Below are 18,825 nucleotides of genomic sequence, written 5' to 3' on the forward strand. Positions count from 1 at the left end.
TTGGTTTCAGTTTCTAGCTGTCTTACGGACAATCTGTGCATCTGGATCACTTCCATTCTCTGTGCCTCAGTTTTCCATACATAAAATACAGATAATGCCTCATCAGGGAATGGAATCAAGTTAATATTTAATTTCTTCAAAGCAGTACTGTATTCATAATGGAGATAAATATTTTCAGAGAACTATCACAGCTCATAGAAGTAAGGCATTTCTGGGAAGAAATACTTATAGTGAATAACCTCCTTGCACTTTTGCAGAGCATCCTAACAATTTAACATTAGAACAAAACACGTAAATACGAAAAAAAAGAAAAAAAGACAAGATGATTTTTGAAGCCAACTTTGTTTCATACAAGTGCAAAAGAAAATACAAGTCCAGTTCATTTTTTGGTCTTTTTTTGTTGGTATTTGTTTGTTTGGACTCTTTACCAGTTCACAGTGAAAATTATGGTAACATGCAGAATAAAATATTGCTCAAAAAGTTTGTTTTTACTTAATGGGGCATTTTAACTTAAAAAAAAAAGTCTCACTGACAAATGTGGCCTTGTCAATAAAAAAAGATAGACATTCTTGGTACTTGAGACAAGAATAATGTCTGAAGGAGGCAGCACACTATCAAATTAATGATTAGAAAAACATCTAGGATTTTAGATTTCAAATGTTTTGGGGATGTTGTAAAAATTCCTTTTTATTTTAAAGTTTAGGAAGTTTAGACTGTTTCCTCCATAATCAACGATTAAAGTGATCAGTCAAGTAGACAGTAATAGTTTATATCCTTTTCTTCACATTTGTTTTTATTAGGGGAATTTTAGGAAATACTACCACGTATTACAGATCTAATGTCAAGCTTGCATCTGTTATTCCAGGCTGAGTAATAAAAGCCTTAGCTTGTATTATTAAGAGTCACATCCAGAAGTAAAAAAAAACCAACCAACCAAACAAACAACAAAAAAACCCACCAAGCTTAGGTCTCCATAACAGTATCTTACCAAGTTACTTAGGTTTGGAGCAGAACACTACTTGGAAAACCCTGACGAAGAGACAGGACTCATTCCAAGAATGATCATCTTACTTCACTTAGACAAAGTAAAGCCTTTCATGAATTAGGCTGGGGTTTGGCCTACATTCTGTTGTATGAAAAGGCTTCATTATCTGCAGTTGAACACATTGTTTGAAAATGTGATACAAATGACATTTAACGCAGCAAAAGGTGAGCAAACCAAAATGGTAAAACTGTATTAAAAGTGCTATTTATTATCCCCAAAGTATACACATTCTGAAAATCTTTAAATAGGTTTTCACCCGTGGAAGAGTTCAGAGATGGTATCAGCACCACTCATGACTATCAGATAAAGCCACTTGCAGATTTAAGATGTCTCTGAAGACAGACAGGAGTGGATAAAAAGAAACAGTGCAAGTAGTTTGTTTTTAAGCATGTTACTTTGCTATATACAAGTAGCCATTTTCTGGTGCTTTGAATTCCAACTGCATTCTCTACGCACATTTTGTAGGCATTGCGATTCACTTCTGAAGCTCCAGCAGCAAGCTAAACCACATATCTCAATTCTTTTCAGGAATTTCTTACTTCACTCAGGATGACATTCTTGATTTCGTTATTTCCATTGCAAAATCAGTCTGTGATCGGTCTTCAAGTCAGAGAAGCAAGTAACAAGAAGCAAGAAGTATAAATAACAGATACAGAAAGAGTAATAAGTTTGTCAAAAAGAAGGCTGAGGTTTTGGGCTTTACGTTATTAAATGCCTACATCAACTCCGTCTCGCTTCTCTTCTGCATATGAGATTTTACTCCTCTTACCCGAGAGCCCTTTGCACAAGACGACACACAATGATAGACTAGCTTTGACTAAGCCGACAAGGAAATACGTGATCACATGCAACAACCGATAAGCCGAGAAACATGAGGTAAGAATTACACAAGTATCAGCCTCTGAGCTCCGAGAGCATAAATCAGTCTCTATATAAACACCAGCTTCAATTTCTACTTTTTTGATTATACAGTCAAAAGGGACTTTGAAATCTACACTTTATTTGGAATTTGAAAAATAAACTGTTTCCAAACTATTTCGTAATGCTTGTGTAATGGCCTCAAGACAGCCAGTAATTTAGACAGCTGTGCAACTAGCCACAGAAGCTGCATTTTAGAAATCGCCCTTCTTTGGAACAATTGAAACTTTCTCCAGGACAAAGTCCACACACAGAGAGCTGTGTTTCCCTGCAAGCATATAACAGTTTCATTATTGTTTAACTACCAAAAAACAGCTCCAACAATCTATCAAGCTTGACATTTTATCCATCTCTGCTGCTAGCACAGAATACACGGCATATATAGGAAAGAGGTTCAAGTATTCAAGTAAGTTATTTTGTTAATCTAAACGGAGAAACATTTCCCTTCTTTTAACAATTAGTCATTTTTAAAACCTGTTCAGGAAACTATGAGCCTGTTTGTGCTCCAAATTATGAAATCCAAGTATCTATAAAGAAAATTATTCCACCAGACAAGTAAAAGCTCCATTTTAAGATATGTATAAAACAAATTGAAAGGCAATTCTATAGACAAGGGATTCCTCACTGCAACAGAGCGGCAGTACCAGCTGCGGTTCCAACCCAGCTGTGATTATTCTGCCACCAAAATACAGCAGGGCATTAACTTGCTGCTCACTGACCCTCCCATCCTGGGAACACCACTGCTCAGCAGTTTTCCAAATAACTGTGGCTCAGGCAAAGTCCTAAGCAGCACCAACACGTTCATAGAAGAAAACTTACCAATGCACGATGCAACCTCGCGGAGTATGTCCTCAAACACAAGATTGAAGAAATTATTCATCTGAGTGATTCTAACACCCAGAGTAGCTGGGTGAATGAAACCTGGAAGTCATTCACTGATGACAGTAGCAGTTGCTTTCCGAGCAGGGTATTTTGACATCAACAAAAAGTGGCGTCACATAGTTTCAGTCTGGACTTCCACGGGATGCAATATTATGGTTTCTGACTCATTTGGGGAGCAAGCCAAGCCAATATAACCTCATGCACGCAGTAAGTGGCATTGATTCAATAATGCTGCTTGTGACACTGCAATTTGAAATTATCTGTGTGTATATATGGAATATACAATGCCCAAAGGAACTATCCTTCTGCAGTAGAGGTTACTATGCAACAAGCTACTCCCAAAAGAGAGTATTTTAAATTTGCCTGTTTAAAAATCTCACTTAACATTAGTCTAGAGGCTAAACTAAAAGATTCAAAGCATGTGCTGCTTGAATATATTCTTATAAGCATATCCCACAACCTTCTGAATATAAATAAAAAGATGGCAGCATAAAAAAAAGGTGATGTTAAATTAATATTTTAGACTACACTGAAATACAATGTGGAAATTCCTATTCCAAGGCTATTTGGCAGAAAAGCCAGAGATCATTAGAGAAAGAAGCCTAATTAGTATTTTACAGAAAAGTGAAAACCTCAAGAGCAATTAATGTGAAGAATTCGTCGATTTTACAGACACTGAGAAGAATAAACAGCATCTCAGAAAGCAACAGTTCTTTTTAAAGAAAGTCCCTTATGGGAACATAAATTTTAAAAGCCAAAAAGGGCTTTCCGAGGTTACAGTAAACCATCTCTCAGTTCTGAGGAAACCGGCTGAGAAAGACGGGAGAAACTAATACAGAATTTGAATTCTTGATCTGACAGTCATACTCTGTTTGTTAAAGAAAACTGTAATTTTTCAACCTTGCAATGTTCTTTGAAGACTGAATAATCGACTTCGGAGGGACATACCATCAGGTGGTTAGAAGACTTGGCATGCAGACAAGTTCTGACATCAATTCAGCAGTGATGCGATTCTCCCCACCTGCGAAACAGAGATTACACTTAATTTATCTCTGCAAAGTGTTCTGTGCTCCCTCAACGCCACTTGGTGCAAGCTCAAAGTACTAATTTCTGGTTTCTTGTAATGACCGTCCCTGGGAAGTGGAGGAAACAAGCTTGATATGGGGAGACGCATCAAGACTAATGACTGGAATTACTTTGGGGAACAGGAGACTGGCTGGGGTTTCGCAATGGAAGTGGGCGATCAGGGGAGGGCTGGAGAAACATTTGCACCACATGAATACATTTAAGCGCAGAGGACAAAGCACAGGCAGATCAGCGTCATCGCAGCAGCGCAGTCTTTACCACAGCATTGACCATAACACTTCCTGAGAATTTAGATCAATACTCGAGTATTTAGCCCACGCCAGACTGCTAGCAATATTCAGGTAATTTAAAGCCATGCTATGCTTGTAGTCAGAGCTCAGACTACAGAGAAGCACTGAGTTCCCTCAGTTTTTACTACCACATACCAATAGGTCCTCTTTCCCTGGTCAGCAGCAGTTCACACATAGTTGCGTTCAAAAAAGGGACACGTGCACACAATTATCTGCATCTCACATTATCCTTCTGCCAGCAAAGTGTTTTATTAAGAACCAAATACTTGGTTCAACGTACCATCTAATTTCTTATCTTTGGATCAGGCTCTGTATCCCTCACGACTAGTCAAAGGCTTTAGAGAAGAGACGCTCTGAGATATCCTACGTACATATGAAAATGCACTCTTTCTATAAGGGATGGGAAGGCAGCCTAAACCTAATTAAACACAATTTTTCCTACATGTATCACAGTGAAACCAACACGCACTAGATGAAGACAGCATTTTGCCTGGCTAGATGTGAGGACACAAAGCTGCAGTACTGGGTCAGACACGCAGCCTGTCTAGCTCTATAGCCTGCCTCCAACGCAGATCTAGGTGAGTCAGAGGCAGGCACGCTGATATAAGAACACCACAGCAGATGACTGCATGAAAACCTGCTTCCACCCTTCCACCATGCAAAAGCTGGTTCAAAGTCTAAAGCATAAGTTTTAATAACCCTTCTATATATAGCACAGGCGATTCAACTCAAATCATGCTCCAACCTGATTGAAGAGTTTACAATCTAAGTTGTTACAAACAAGAAATCATGGTACAAAGTTGCATAACAACAAGTGAAAATTACACAATTTAAAGAAACAAACAAACCAAAAACAAAACCAAGAAACAAACCAACACAAAACTACACTGAAGTCAACTACAATAAAGAGAAGAATGAAGGCCTGAAGATCAATTTCTGTCATAAACTCAACGAGTGACCACCAACCCCAAAATATAATTCATATATATTATTCCTTTGTACTCTCATTGCAGAGTATTGCATTCGGCTCTTATTTTAAGTTGACTCCTAAGAGCTCAATCACACGTACCTGCCAATGAGAAAGACTAAGCCTCACTGAAAGTCAGCCTACTTTTTCTACCCTACAATTAAATGAAATATTTAAATGATGGCTTTAAAACTAACTCAATTCAGCAAAAACTTGAGCAATTAAGCATTAACCCATGAACACCACTATCAAGGCAATCAGCTTTTAATTAAAAATTCAATTGCTACCAGCTGAGGGGACATGCAAACCACAGAGTGCTGTAGCCGGGTAACTCTGCACCAGGATTCCCACAAGCAGAGAGAATTGCCCATAATGGAAAATGACAACAGCCTAAGTAAATTGTTTTGTCTCATTAGACTCAATTGTTCTACCAAAAGCAATTATGTTTACAAAGAATGAATACAAGATTTCCTCCCATCACTGTGAACACAAAATGTGTTAAGGAGATACCACTATTTGACGGGTGGCAGTAGGTAAATGCAAGGATCTGGAATTCATAAGAAACAACATTTAAAGCTCACAGCTTTGTGTCCCACTTCTCGGCTCTGGAAAAACAAGGTAGCAGTGGAAAAGATGACAAAGGGTAAACACTCTTGTTGTTTGTTTGTTTCATGTAATCATGTTTCTGCCTTAATGATAATTTATCTTAAAATCTGAGCTTCAAAGTTTTGAAATACAACCCACTACAGTGTAAACATTCAAAAAATGTCAACTTATAATGCATTTGTCATTTTCCATCCTAATGAAATGGAAAACTAAAAAAACATTTTGTAAATCCGCTAAGTTCTTTACCAATCCTATAATTGGGTTCCTATACTGCCATGAAACAGTTCTCAAAAACCAACATCCAAGTCCTCCTGTGCTACCCACAGAAGATATGTTCTGTGTCGGAGAAGAGGAAGTGAGCTCAAACAAAACACATAAACAAAACATTTTTATGTCTCGGCAAATTAAACATTACCCCGAACATATCTTAATCAAAGAACCATAAAACTAAAACATTCCTATCTACACTTTAATATTATACTTATCTCTACAGTATCTAAGTAAGCCTGGCCATCCTTGCAGCGTTTGAAAACACGTGAGGCTATCAAGTGCAACAGCTTATTTATCGTACAGTCATAACATTGAGCGCATTCATTCTTAGCTGTTTTGCCAAGTCCCTGATCTGTAAAGGCTCAGACTGGGCTGCGCGCGTGCTCACACTGCAGAGAGTTTACATTTATTTACCTGCAATCACATGCTGAAATACCGGTAAGAAACTAATTTGATGATACGTCAACACTTTCTCCACAGGAAACACCTTGACCAGTTTACAGGAACAAATTGTTCTGAAGAACAGTTGAGTACTTTTATTTTCTGAACTCCTTTTGCCTTCTGTGGCAAAGGAAGAACTTGCATAGCATGCTGTACGCCCCCGATTTTGAGCAGAAGCAGGGCAGAGCTCCTCATTAAGAAAGTAACCTGGGTTCTTGTCACCAAGGCAGCATCACCCCAGTACACTGCCACCATACCAGACAAATGGGTACCCAGGACACAATAAAATGCAGAGAGACAACAATTTAAGCAAAGAGCTATACTGAAGGCTGGCACTTATCAAGAATTCCTCATTTCTCACAGCATTTTGAGTGGAATAACCTATTAAACCTCAGAGCACCTTTGAGAGCATAACTCAGAAAAGGAAAGAGTTTCTGAACACCACTTCCTCAACAAGAGAGAAGAGGCTGTACCCGAGTCGCACCCACCCTGGTTAGGGAAACCCTGCAAGCGCTCCCCGTGAAGGAGCCCCTTCACTCCATCTCCCCAAAACTGAACTCCAGGTGCTCGGAACCCCCTTCCAGCCTCTCCCTGTCCCCCTGGCTGCCCCGGTCCGAGCAGCCCCATTCTCCCCGCCCCATGCCCCCCAGGCCCTGGCAGCCCATTACTGCCCCATATTCCCCCCTACTTAACACTACCCCCAATCCACAGCCGTTCCCCTACCCCACAGCCGCCACTCCACTGCCTCATGGTCTCCACATTTACCGGCCCCCCCTTACCACATCCCACCCCCCCTACTCTGTCAGCACCTCTGCTGCCTCACACCCCGCAAACCCCGGCAGCCCTCTCACTGCCTCACACCCCCCAAACCCTGGCAGCCCCCTCCCTGCCTCACACTCCCCAAGACCTGGCAGCCCCCTCGAAGGCCTCACTCCCCCCCCCCCCACCTGACAGCCCCCACCACCGCCCCACCCCACCAAGCCCTGGCAGCCCCCCCAAACACTGACAGCACCCCAACTCCCTCACCTGTCTCCTTGGGCAGCCCCGTCCCAGAGAGGGCGGCCGGGCTGCGGGTGGGCCCCAAGCCCTCCGCTCAGCGCGGCGGCGGCGCTATGGCAACTGCCCACCGCGGCGGCGGCCAGCCACAGAGAGACCGGCCAGAGCGGCGGCCATAGAGCAGCGAGCTAGACAGCACCGGGCGGCCCGCCCCTGGCGGCGCGGCGACTTCTCTGGCGCCCTCAGGAGGCCGAGAGGGCAGCGGCGGCTCCGAGGGACGCGGGTTCGAGACCCGGTCTGGGCAGCGGAGAGGGGGGGGGGCTAGGGGTGCTGGGGGGTCCCCTGTGCTTCGGAGGGGTTCCTGCTGTGTGCACGGGGCTTAGCTGCATTGCACGGGGAGCAGACATATACATACAGGTACACCCATATGTATATATATGCACACAGCCATACGCACACAATACATACAAACACCCACTTATACGTGTATTTTATACACACCAAGGGCAAGCAAGCCATCAGTGCCAAAAGGCATCCCCACCACTCAGGGCAAGGGGTGCCCTGTCTGCCCTTGGACAGGTTTTATCACCCTGCTCCGGGCCTTTCCCACAGTTTTGCAGCTGATTTAGGCAAGGGGAAGGAGCAGGGAGAGGAGACGTCCCGTGCGCACTGGCACCGCCAGGCCCCGTCTTACAGGGTTGCAGAAATGCCTCTCTGAGCATGGAGGAGAAAGGCTATTTAGGTCACAAACTCTTCTCAGCCTAATTTTGCTAAGCAAATTTAGGGCAAATCAGCTTGAGTAAGGAGACAAGTTTTTCCAGATCGGGTAATAGATTCCTGTAGCCTGAACCCTTCTGCTGTCCCCGCGCCGAGCAATAACCAGCACCCCCAGTGACGCCTTCCCTGCAGCAACGCACCCAGAAATTCAGGACATCGCCGTCACCTTGCACACACGCTGCCACCAGAAACTCAGTTGTGCCCCATACCACGCCGTCCTCCCCAACCTATCCAGCTGTTTCCCAAAAGGGCATAAAACTCCCACAGCTGCAATCAACTGATTGCCAGAGAGAGAAAATCCCCCCAGGTCATGGCTATGCCCAAAAGCCCGGGACAGTTAGCTTTGGAGGAGCACAGCCCACGTGTCATCACCTTTCCCAGTCTCTTCCTGACCAACTGGCACCATCCCTGTTGAATCACCGTCCCATGACTGCTCCCTGGTGACTAAGTGCAAGAGCCATGTCTCACCGCCATTTCCCAGAGGCCACGGTGAAGATGCGCGCTGGGCACATGGCTGGTCTCACGCCAAGCCTGACGCAGGGTTCAAAGCGGGCTGTTCCACTTCTCATCCTCCCACTGGTTCGGGGAAGCAGACAGTGAGAAAGCCCCCTTGGTTCAAACTTAGCTAAAACAGGTTTCTCTCCGGCTTTTCCCCTGCTCGAGATTTGCTTCCCCTACAGAACCTCCGGCAGAGATAAAATAGTAGCACACACAGTTCTGATGAAAATTGTGTGTACCAGCTCTTTATTCACAGCTTTAAGAGACATAAGCTAAATGGTCTGCTTGTAAGGACCAGCCACATCAGCACCAGCCTCCAACAGGCAGGAAAATCATCCTCCTCACTCCAGCCAGCCAGGCTGCAATCCCTGGGGCAACCCAGGACATTGCCCAGAGCAGGCGAGAGCAGCTGGAAAGCACTGGAGCAAGGAGAGATTATTTTAAACTTCACCATATGCAATTAAGTAGGTCCTTGAGCATCAGACAGGGCCAGCTGGTATCAGTCAGGACTCATCCACTCCAGCTGATCCAGATCATAACCTCCATCAGTGAACAGCAATTCTTTATGCAGCACAGCAGAGCCCCAAAAATACCAGCAGCTCCCTGCAGGGCCGGGGGTTGCTCTGGGGAGAAGGTCAGATCAAGCATCCAATTCTGTCACTCATCAAGAGCCTGTCCCACCCCACTCCTGCTAGGGACTAAACCTCAAAATTTTAATTAAGTTAACAACAGTCACCATTAATTGAATTCCAGCACTCAACAACCACAGCAGTGTGCAACATCTTTTTTTTTTATTTCTGAACCAAGATGACTGTGGGCTGCTCCAGGACCAGAGGGCGGTGAGTTACAGGGGGAACAAAACCACCACAGGGAGCTACGGGTTTGTGCAGGGCCATGCCAGCTGGTCCCAAGCCACCACCTTAGGACAGGGCTGGTTCTGCTGGCTGAAGACAAGCCTGCAGCAGAGGACAGGATCTGGTCGTCGTGCTGCCCACACAGCCTGGCCACAATGGGCTGCATCTGCCGAGGCAAGGATCTCCGGGGAACTTTTTCTCCCCAGCACAAAACAAAAGCTTCTTGGTCCCTCCCAGGACTGCAGGACCAGAGGCAGTCTGTAAAACCTTCAGTGTGCTTGTCCAGTTTGTTGGGTTTTTTTTTTTGCACCTTGACATTTGCTTTTCTGCCTGTATCACAGCCCCTGTGTGGGTGTTGCTGGGCTGGGCTCCTGCACATCACCATTTCCAATATCCAGCTCCACCTGTATCCCTGTCGGCTGCAAAGGGAAACAGAGAGGAGCTTAATCTCACATTGCTGGGACTCTACAAGCAAACCTGCACATTGCTCCATCACCTGCCCCAGAGCCAAAAATCCCCAATTACATCCCCTTGAGGAATACTGTCTGCTCATGCCCTCATTTTAACTGGGTCTGCTGAACAGAGATACAAATAGAGAATTTAGTAAAGAACATCTTTACTCCGAGATACCCCCAGACACACTATTATTTAGCACATCCAGGCTGCGTTTTGCTGCCCAGCACACCACCGCATCCAAACCCATTTGGATCAGGCCACAGCGTGGGTTGGGAGCCAGGAGGCTGAGGCAGTGCTGCCCCGTACGGAGGCAGGATTCAAGCTGAAGTCACCTCTGCGAGTGTCAGAGCCAGCTCTGCAGGATCCTCACTGCCCATATGCAATCAGGAGAGTAAGACAAGCATGAGGAACATGGTGACCTGGATTGGAAGTGGTGCCACTCATTTAACATGCCTACAAATACAAGCTCAGGCTGTTGGGAACAGATGCTCTTCTCCTCCATAGCATACAACCAGGCTGCATTTGCTCCTCTCCCATTGCCGTGGGTCACCCAGTGAGGCCTGATCCTGCCCTACCCCCAGGACCCTCCCCTCTGCTCCGAAGCCAGCTCCAAGTCACACAACTGCTTCTCCATGACCAGAGGGACCGGTCCGGGGAGCCTCACCTGCCGGGGTGACTTTGCCAAGGAAGCGACGCGCTGTGTGGTGGCTTTCTCCCAGGCGGCTTCTTTGCTCTCCAGCAACACCCGGGTGCTGGGCACGAAGCTCCAGGAGCGGCCGAGGGCTGGCTTCAGTGGACCAGTGCTGCTGTCCCTTGTCACCTGGTTAGTCACCTGCAGCACAAACAGGCTTATCGGTGCCCAGAAAAAGCAGTGCCACTCATGTAATGAAACACCAGAGATCACCAGGAGATAATGGCAAATCTGCTAGTTTTTCTTCTCCAAGTCTTCCTTCCTGGCACACCCATGCCATCCCCTCTAAATGTAGCCCACGCAACTGTCCCAGGTATGTACTTGGGTAGAAGCTCGCTGGTACCTGCAAGCTGCAGTGACTCCTGGTGCTGAAGCCATCTGCAAAGTTTAACTTGGAGCCTCCAAGCATCCTCCCAGGCACCCTGTCCTTGTCACTTTATCGCTAATCAAAGGGCAGGAGTGTCTCAACACCTTCCAGTGCCAGGTTCAGCAGACCACCATTTTCTGTCATAGCCTTCCCAATTCAAACACATTAATTAATTGTGGTCCCAGCAACCTGTTTGGATGCACTGAAGCAAACTTAATCACTTGGCCAAGAGCTGGGGAAGACTAGAGCAGAGCTTCCTCCAGTCCCCAGCTCCTTCTGGGTGATGCAATGCCCTGCAGTTCCTCCAAGGTAACTAAGCAAGAGGTTACTTGGTAAACTGGCCAGCCTTTTAAACGGTGTTATATCAAAAATAAATACGCGCAACCTTTCAATCCATCTGTACTTAACTCTACCTTGCTCAATCAAGTGAATGCCTTGTTTGCTGAGGACAGCAATACAAGCAGGCAGCAAATCAGCCCTGTTCTTGCTCCACACTTGCTGGAACAAGACATCTGTGGGCTGGGGAGCAGCAGAACTGCATCAGGGAGCAGAACACCATGTCCTCCTGCTCAGCCGGGAGCAGGGCCCCCTTCCACAGCCTCTGCAGGGCTCCTTGCTGCAGCACACACTGAACACAAAGGACAAGGCACAGCAACACTCACCACAACAGCAAGGCTGAACTCCCTGGCCAGTGTCTTCAGCTCCCTGGCCAGCTGCATCATGATGGCCAAACCTGGAAGAGGACAAACATTTGGGTGTTTGGGGGATCAACCCCCAAAGTGCATCTTGAGGCAGGTGGCATCTAGATTTGCATGAGCACTAGATGTAGTGCCAGTGCTAGTGTTCATGGACACCTTCAACCCATTTCCATTACCAGCACCCCAATGTACCCATTGCAGCTGCACACTCCAGGGCGCCTTGGCCAAATGGACGTGGCATGGACAGACTGATCCCCAAGTCATCCCACCCCCTCCTTTCCCATCTTAGAAGCCCTGAGGCCTAAATACCCCACAAAAGCACCAGAGGCTCCAGACAAAGTTGGCCAGATTGATTTAACAGGGACAGGAGCCTTTTTTCCAGCTCACAGCTTCATTTCCTACAGCACATGGTGGCGAGGGGACCTCCTGGGATAGCACTGGCTGGCCCCCAGGTATACAAGACCCTCTGGAAGGTGTCTGAGGGGTCTCCTTGGCTTCCCAGTCAGCAGAAAGCCCCTCACTCCTGATTTATGGTCCTTTCTGGCAGAAAAAACCGCAGGGGAGCTTTGCAAACTGTGCCAGCAACCACCATGTATCTGTGACACTGTAAGCAGAGGTTTTAATCTGTGGGCAAACAGCTCAGTGCCTCCTTTGTCCCCTGGCCGGGTTTCAGACCACTGGCATGAGCTTGCACGGCCACTACCAGCTTGCATGTTTGCCGATAACACTGCAAACAGACTCCCCTTTTATCCAGTCGCAAAGGCAAAGCTGGGAACAGTCGCACCCACATCCGTCCTGCCGCAGCTCCAGGCACAGCAAACATGGGAGGAAGATGCTCCTCAGGACAAGCAGAGGTCTGCAACCTCATTGCGCATCCTAACGAAGCAGCTCACCCTCCGACTGCTTGCCGCCCAGCAGCGGGTAAATCACAGCCGAGACCGAGTCGATCACCACAATCTTGAAAGGTCCCGCGGAGCTCACAACCTGAAAGGAGGCACCATGTGCAATGTGGAATAGTAACAAATCCAGCGATTTTGGAGGTCCTGAGCTGCACAGAAGCTCGAATGTCCCCAGGACAGGGTGATCTGGTGTCACTCGTCAGGCACACAAGCCCCGCTGCCCTCCTTGCAGCTCCAGCGAAGGGAGAGGGGCCCAGACCCTCGCTCCTACCTGCTGGGAGAGGCGATCCCGCAGCTCCTGCAAGGCACTCAGCATTTCATAGACATCGAACACACGGACAACCTGGATCCGCTGCAGAGCCTCCAGCTGTGGCACAAAGTGGCATCAACAACAGCCTTATCCCCTCCAGGACCCACCGTATTCCTCCTGTCCAGCTGCTACCAGCTCTTTGCCTTTATACCATGCCACAGAGACAGGGACCCTTATTTCTTCCACATTTGCCTCCGCTCCATGAACACTGTTGTCCCCACTGCACTGATGGAAGAAGCAATGTGGACTGAGCTCGGGGAGCAAAAGCATGAGGAACTACAGCAAGCCCTCCCCTCCTCCCCAAACCCAAAGTGCAGCATCTGTCCCTGAGCACAGCACCCACCCGGCCATGGGAGGAAGAGTTTGGACCCAAAAAAGCCCATGGGGACCAAGGCAGAGCTGGACAGAAAACCCATCTCTAGGGGTTGTCTGCAGACAAGAGCCAAGGCAGTTTTCGCATGAGTGGAGGAGCAGCAGGACCAGCTCCAGGGAACCTTGCCTGTTCTTCCTCGTCCTCTGCCCGGGCTCGAAGCATCTGGTAGAGACGGGAGGCGGTGAACCCCCCCGTGGAGTCAAGAAACAGGACGTGCTGCTTGAGGCCGAGAGACACGCTGGCTGCGATGCCCAGACACACCTGGAGAGGCAGGGACCGGGCATCAGCCAGCTCTCCCAGGGCCCTCTGCTTCACGTGCCTGGAGACATCTGCACCCTACCTGTCCTCTCCCCTCCCGTCCCACTCACCTGCGTTTTCCCACTGCCCGGCGCTCCCATGAGCTCTGTCACTTCCCCCGTGTACAGCCCAGAGTCCAGCAGCTGGTCCAGGCTATGGGTTGAACACAAGGTGGGATTAGCAACACATCTTCAGCCAGAATGGCAGGGGCATCGGGAAGCAGCCGTCCCTGGAGACCCCTTCCCAAATGCAGAGAAGTGCCTCAGGCTCCGCTCCTTCCCTCCCATCCCTAGCTCTGTCCACATTGTGGGCAACAGCGGATCTGCAGTCTGGGGGATACAAGAGGACAGTCCTGAGCTGAAGAGCTGTGTTCCTCAGAGCAAGGTTTCTCTGCACAGTCATTGTAACAACCCAGCGAGGAGATGGGGGAAAAGAAGTAAGGACATGCAATAGAGTAACTCATTTCCATGCCTGGTCTAAACAGTTTGGAGCATCATCACTCAACAGTCCTCCCAGATCCATAACCCTCCTCTCTGGAGCCCTCAAGGGAAAGCTGGAAGGCGGCATGTTGTCTAGTCTAGAAGCGAGACACACAGCCACTTCCCAAAAGGTGTGCAGGCTCTCGCAAGGACAACGGCAATGTCATTCCCTCAAGGGACACAGACCAGGTGGCTTTGCAGCCACAGGACATGAAGAATAATCATCTCTTGCTCACAAAAGGCAGAGCCAGGCTCTGGCTAGAAGTTTTTAAAACAGCTGCTGGGGAGTTTGGACACCACTGAGCCTGCTCAGGGCATCTCCACATTGAAATTCAAAGCCTGGGTTGGGCAGCCAAGATCTTTTGCAGCAAGCCCAGCCCCAGGCAGACCTGCTGGCCCATGTGGCAATGTACCCACCTTGGGCTCCCAGTGGGCAGGATGGCTGTGGAGCTCTTGAGGTCCTCATAGAGGTCTGCTCCATTGGCAGGGAAGGCAGAGAACTGGGCCAGGAGCACACGTCTCACTGCAACCAGCACCTGGTGGGCAAAGACACATCTGGAAACAGGTGGCCCCAAAGTCCAGGGCCACCCATGTCCGCTGCAGAAGATCCCCCCAGAGAAGCCCATCCAAGCCATGAGCTGAACAGCTCTGAGCTCCCTGGCTAACCAGGACTTCGGAGTCACCCTTTACCTTGTAAGACAGAGAACACTTCTGGGCAACATCCTCCAGGTCTGATGACACGAAATCCACCACTGCAAATAACATGAGGGACAAGCAGTTGGAAGCCAAACCTGGACAGACCACGAACACCAAAGAACCAACCAGCTTAGACAAAACGTGCCTGCACAAGGCAAAATATCTGTGCCCTCTGCCAACACTTCAAGTGGGTGAGCAGGATGCCCCAGGAAATGCAATATTGGAGTTGTTCCTCTGAAACGGCCCTGCTGCCCATTGCAAAATGAATTGTTTCTTGAAAAACAGATCAGGGAGAGAAGCTGGTAAAATTTCTCCCTGTTTTGCTCAAGAAATGCCCAGGGCCACTGGATAGCTGGGGTCAGCCAAGAGAGTCCCCTTCTGCCAGCGTACCAAAGCCTGGAGGGGCCAGTGGCTGACCCAAAGTGCCAGCCCTGGGCATGCCAGGAAGGGCTAAAGCCACAGAAGGTAGAAGAACTAATGGCCCTGTCTCTGCTCCCAGGAATCACTCCAAGATTCATTTTTTCAGATAGATGTGTATGTTATTGGTTGAAAAAATAAAGGTAAAAAGTAATTCGTATAGGGAAAACAAGGATTGCAACATCCATGGCTCCAGCACCCACAGGATCTCACAGACTCCATTTAACAAGAATAAAATGGTGTCTTTGTCAGCTCTAATCCAGTTTCTCAGAGCCAGTAAAGAATCCACCTGATGTCTTTTCCTCCCCTCCTCGGAGCAGGAGGTGCCCAGGGTGCAGTGCGCCAGGAGCTTGGGCTTTTTCAGAAGGAAAAATGCACAAACCCTCCCAACATACCTTCTAAAAGCCATAATTGATCATCCCTCAAAGAGCCTCTGTTGGCCATGTCCTACCACTCTCCTGCTCCTATGCAGAAGTCCTGACTCGCCATATCCACCCAGGAGGCCATATCCAGCAAGGAGGACATGGGAAGGACATTGCAACACCACCACCCTTCCAGGGTGCGGGATGCTGAGGGCACAGGTACTGGAGCTGCAGCCCCCTGGGCTCCTGCACTCGATACCCAGCATGCTCATCACAGGTAACCTGTGGCCACCCTCCTTTTCTCCGTGGGACTTTAAGAAAACTCCCCACTGCAGCTTCTGGGCTGCAAGCCAAAGCCACAAAGGCAGGAGATGTTTTCCTGGGGTTGCCCCACAGCCCAGACCACCCAGCCTGGCAGATGGGTCCTGCACAGGAGGAGGGTGCAGTGCCACCCCAAATGTTCAGGGAATTACATTCCCCAAGCTAAGACCCCACTGCCGCTCCGTTACCTGTCCTGATGTCATTTGCCCTGAGAAGCCGGATCATTTCTTCGGTGAGACCAGGGCAGAGCCCAGCCCGCAGGACCACCATGTCCCTGACCACCCCCAGGACGGAGCACCACGGGGCCAGGAGAGAGGAGACCTGCAGAGGAGATGGGAGACTGGATTTGACACCGTCCCGACATGGATCCTGCCTGCCCCCGGAGCTACGCACGCTGGGGAGATGCTACCCAGGCTGTGTGCGGGACGGGTGGTTACGGCGAGTGTTTAGTCCCCCTTTAGGGGGAAACAGCCCCAAATCCCGCAGCCAGGCGCTAGCAGGCTGGCACAGGGGACATGGCTCCGGCTCAGCCAGCAGCTCCCACTCTGCCTTCGGCAGAGCCCTCCGGGGCGGACGTGCCTCACGAACACTGAAAGCCCCGCTCTGAGTTTCCCACCCCATCCTCACCACCCCGTGTTCCCTTTGCACCCCAGATACATCTCCTGCTCCCCCAGGCACCTGAAGCCGGGCTGCCCCGGGGCCCTGGCCGCAGCCCCGTCCCCATCCCCCTGCCCGCTCCCCTTCCTGCTTCCTGCAGGCAGCGGAAGAGCCGGGCAGGGCTCACTTTTACACTCCCATCTAGCGGCTGCTCAGCCCGGCTCCAGCCCCCCCATCTAACCCCCATCTAACCCCCCGGGCAACCGCCAGCCCCCCCCAGCGAGGGGCTGCACGGGGTTTTCCTGCCCCGGTTCCCCACCGGGCGCAGCAGGGACCCTGTTTGCTTCGAGAGGCCCGCAGGTCCCGCCCGGTGGGAAGCGCTGCCAGCCTCTGCCTGCAAACATCCCTCCAGAGCCTCTCCCCTCCTCGCTGGCCCCAGCAAGGGAAAACCTCTCCAGCTGCTGACACCCAAGGGTGCTTCTGGAAGCGCACCCAGCAAACCGGGGTTTTCAGCTGGCAGCGCAGCCCTGTACGAGCAGGGACACCGGGCAGCACCACAGCCTGCCCAGGAGCTGCACCAGAGGGAACGCAACTGGAAGCGCCTTTTCCCTCTCTTACCTATAGCGAATTCCCCCCAACCACCAGCTGGCTCTAAATGCCTGTAGCACAGGTGCCAGCAGTGCCACAGCCCCCCCGGCTCTATAAATCACAGAACCAGAGCCCGGGCTGGCTGGTTTTGGGGGTGGGTGTTGCTGCTGGGGAAAAGTGAGGAAGCTAATTTGAAAAAAAAAAAAAAAAAAAAAATTAAAAAAAGGAGACAGACCAAAGGAAATAGAGGTGAGGCTACTCCAGTCTTTCCTTACAGAGCTCTCTGTGTTTCTGGGTAGGGTTTGTTTCACTTTTAAAAGCCTCGCTTGTGCTCAGAGCTGGGTTTAATGCAGCTGCAGCGGCTGGGCAGACCCATCGTCCCCTGCAGGGCTGGGGGGGGCTGAGTGCTTGTTGGGAGAGCAGCTGATGTGGATAGGAAAAAACCTTTAATTAAAACTTCTGAAACTATTTCAGAGATGAGTCTGAGCTCTATGGAAACACTTTAACTGCCCTAAACTTGCATTAAGGGTTTGGGGACAGCTCTAGAAAGGATTGCATGCAGCTTTACCCCAAGGAGAAGGTCTTTAATGCTGTGTTGGAGAAAATCTCGAGCCCTGGCTGCTGAGCACAGCTACCTCCGCAACCCTGCTGTTGCTCTAGAGATCCTGGAGCTCATCCTGAGATTTTCTGGAGGGTAATTTCACCTTGGACCTTGCCAGCTCTGTGCAAGGTCCTGGGTTAGAAGGTGGCTTAAAGCTGCAAGGTAAGGTGGGATCTCAGGACAGGGTTTGGTTAGTCTCATCAGCTGGTGCTTGCAATTGAGGTTGCAGGGTGGAAAATTAAGGTGGGGGAGTGTCTTTGCCCTGCAGGTGGGGAGAGCCCCCCTGCAAGGAGCTTGCTGCAGGAGCATCCTGGGGGCTGTCCTCTTCCCTGGCTGCCTGGGATTTGAATTTCCCCAGGAAAAGCTTTTTTTTTTTGCTTTTTCAGCTGAGGCCTGAAGAGGACCTCCTGCACTCGCTGCCTGCCCTGCCAGCCCCTCCAGGGCAGGGACTAGCCCAGAGCATATTAGCACATTTGCTCCAGCTGCAGGAAGGGCCAGGGATAAGGTAACTCCTGGGCTTCCAGTGTGGTGTAATCACTCATACCCCATCCCAAAAATGCAGACCACAAAGAGCTCAGGTCACTCTTAGCTCTGTCTTCAACATTAGCAGCATCAAACACAAATTTATTTTATAACTTAGTTTACTTGAAGTACCTGCAGTGCTGCTGCTTGTAAAAATGAAGCCTTTATTCTGGATAACTTGAGAAAGGCTGTGCGATATACACCATGAGTACTGAAATTGTAGCCAAAAAGATAGGCCTGTAATGAAGGCTTACTTGTTTCATATGTGATAAGAAACTACTCATTGTTTACTGTAAGTAGAAGGCTAACGATTTGTAGGATGAGCACATGTTGCACTCATGATGAAAAGGAAGAGCTACAAGACAATTCAAGGTCTTCATGTATGTACTTATCAGAAAGGGAGGATGCTCGATGCCTCCAGGAACATCCTTATCTTCCTGAGGCATTTAGTGAACATTTACCAGGACCGAAGTACTGACACACTAGGGGAAAGGTAACTTGGGCCAGGGTCCCCGTGACCA

The 18,825-nt window shown here is 49.0% G+C and overlaps 2 protein-coding genes across 6 annotated transcripts in view; both read right to left on the bottom strand.

The window, feature by feature from the left end:
* RFFL (ring finger and FYVE like domain containing E3 ubiquitin protein ligase) overlaps positions 1-7,686 on the bottom strand; it is a 33,252-nt gene extending 25,566 nt beyond the window's left edge. Inside the window, exons 1-2 of one of the 3 annotated variants that reach the window (XM_075771875.1) lie at positions 7,532-7,686; positions 3,794-3,866 (exon numbers count right to left, since the gene is read on the bottom strand). Coding sequence is in view for 1 of the 3 variants with exons in the window: in XM_075771874.1 (XP_075627989.1) it covers positions 2,783-2,843 (61 nt within the window). In the remaining 2 variants the exon portion in view is untranslated. Of the gene's footprint in view, positions 1-2,782; positions 3,012-3,793; positions 3,867-7,531 lie in introns of those variants that run through there. The other 2 variants (XM_075771876.1, XM_075771874.1) reach the window with 2 other exon arrangements.
* A 1,310-nt stretch (positions 7,687-8,996) lies between these two features.
* Positions 8,997-16,759, bottom strand: RAD51D (RAD51 paralog D). 3 transcript variants are annotated; one of them, XM_010299689.2, is made up of 11 exons: positions 16,675-16,759; positions 16,185-16,317; positions 14,891-14,952; positions 14,618-14,736; positions 13,793-13,874; positions 13,551-13,685; positions 13,013-13,108; positions 12,736-12,826; positions 11,807-11,877; positions 10,751-10,918; positions 8,997-10,049 (listed from the first exon to the last, which is right to left on the bottom strand). In XM_010299689.2, exons 2-11 carry the CDS (start codon positions 16,264-16,266, stop codon positions 9,966-9,968), a joined length of 990 nt encoding a protein of 329 aa, XP_010297991.2. In that variant the 5' UTR covers positions 16,267-16,317; positions 16,675-16,759; the 3' UTR covers positions 8,997-9,965. The 3 variants fall into 3 exon arrangements, with proteins under 3 accessions (XP_010297991.2, XP_075627627.1, XP_075627626.1); XM_075771512.1 differs by having other exon boundaries at positions 8,997-10,505; XM_075771511.1 differs by lacking the exon at positions 8,997-10,049 and having other exon boundaries at positions 10,512-10,918.
* Between the last annotated feature and the right edge of the window lie 2,066 nt (positions 16,760-18,825).

This window comes from Balearica regulorum, chromosome 19 (genome assembly GCF_011004875.1).
Source record: "Balearica regulorum gibbericeps isolate bBalReg1 chromosome 19, bBalReg1.pri, whole genome shotgun sequence".
Lineage (NCBI taxonomy): Eukaryota > Metazoa > Chordata > Aves > Gruiformes > Gruidae > Balearica > Balearica regulorum.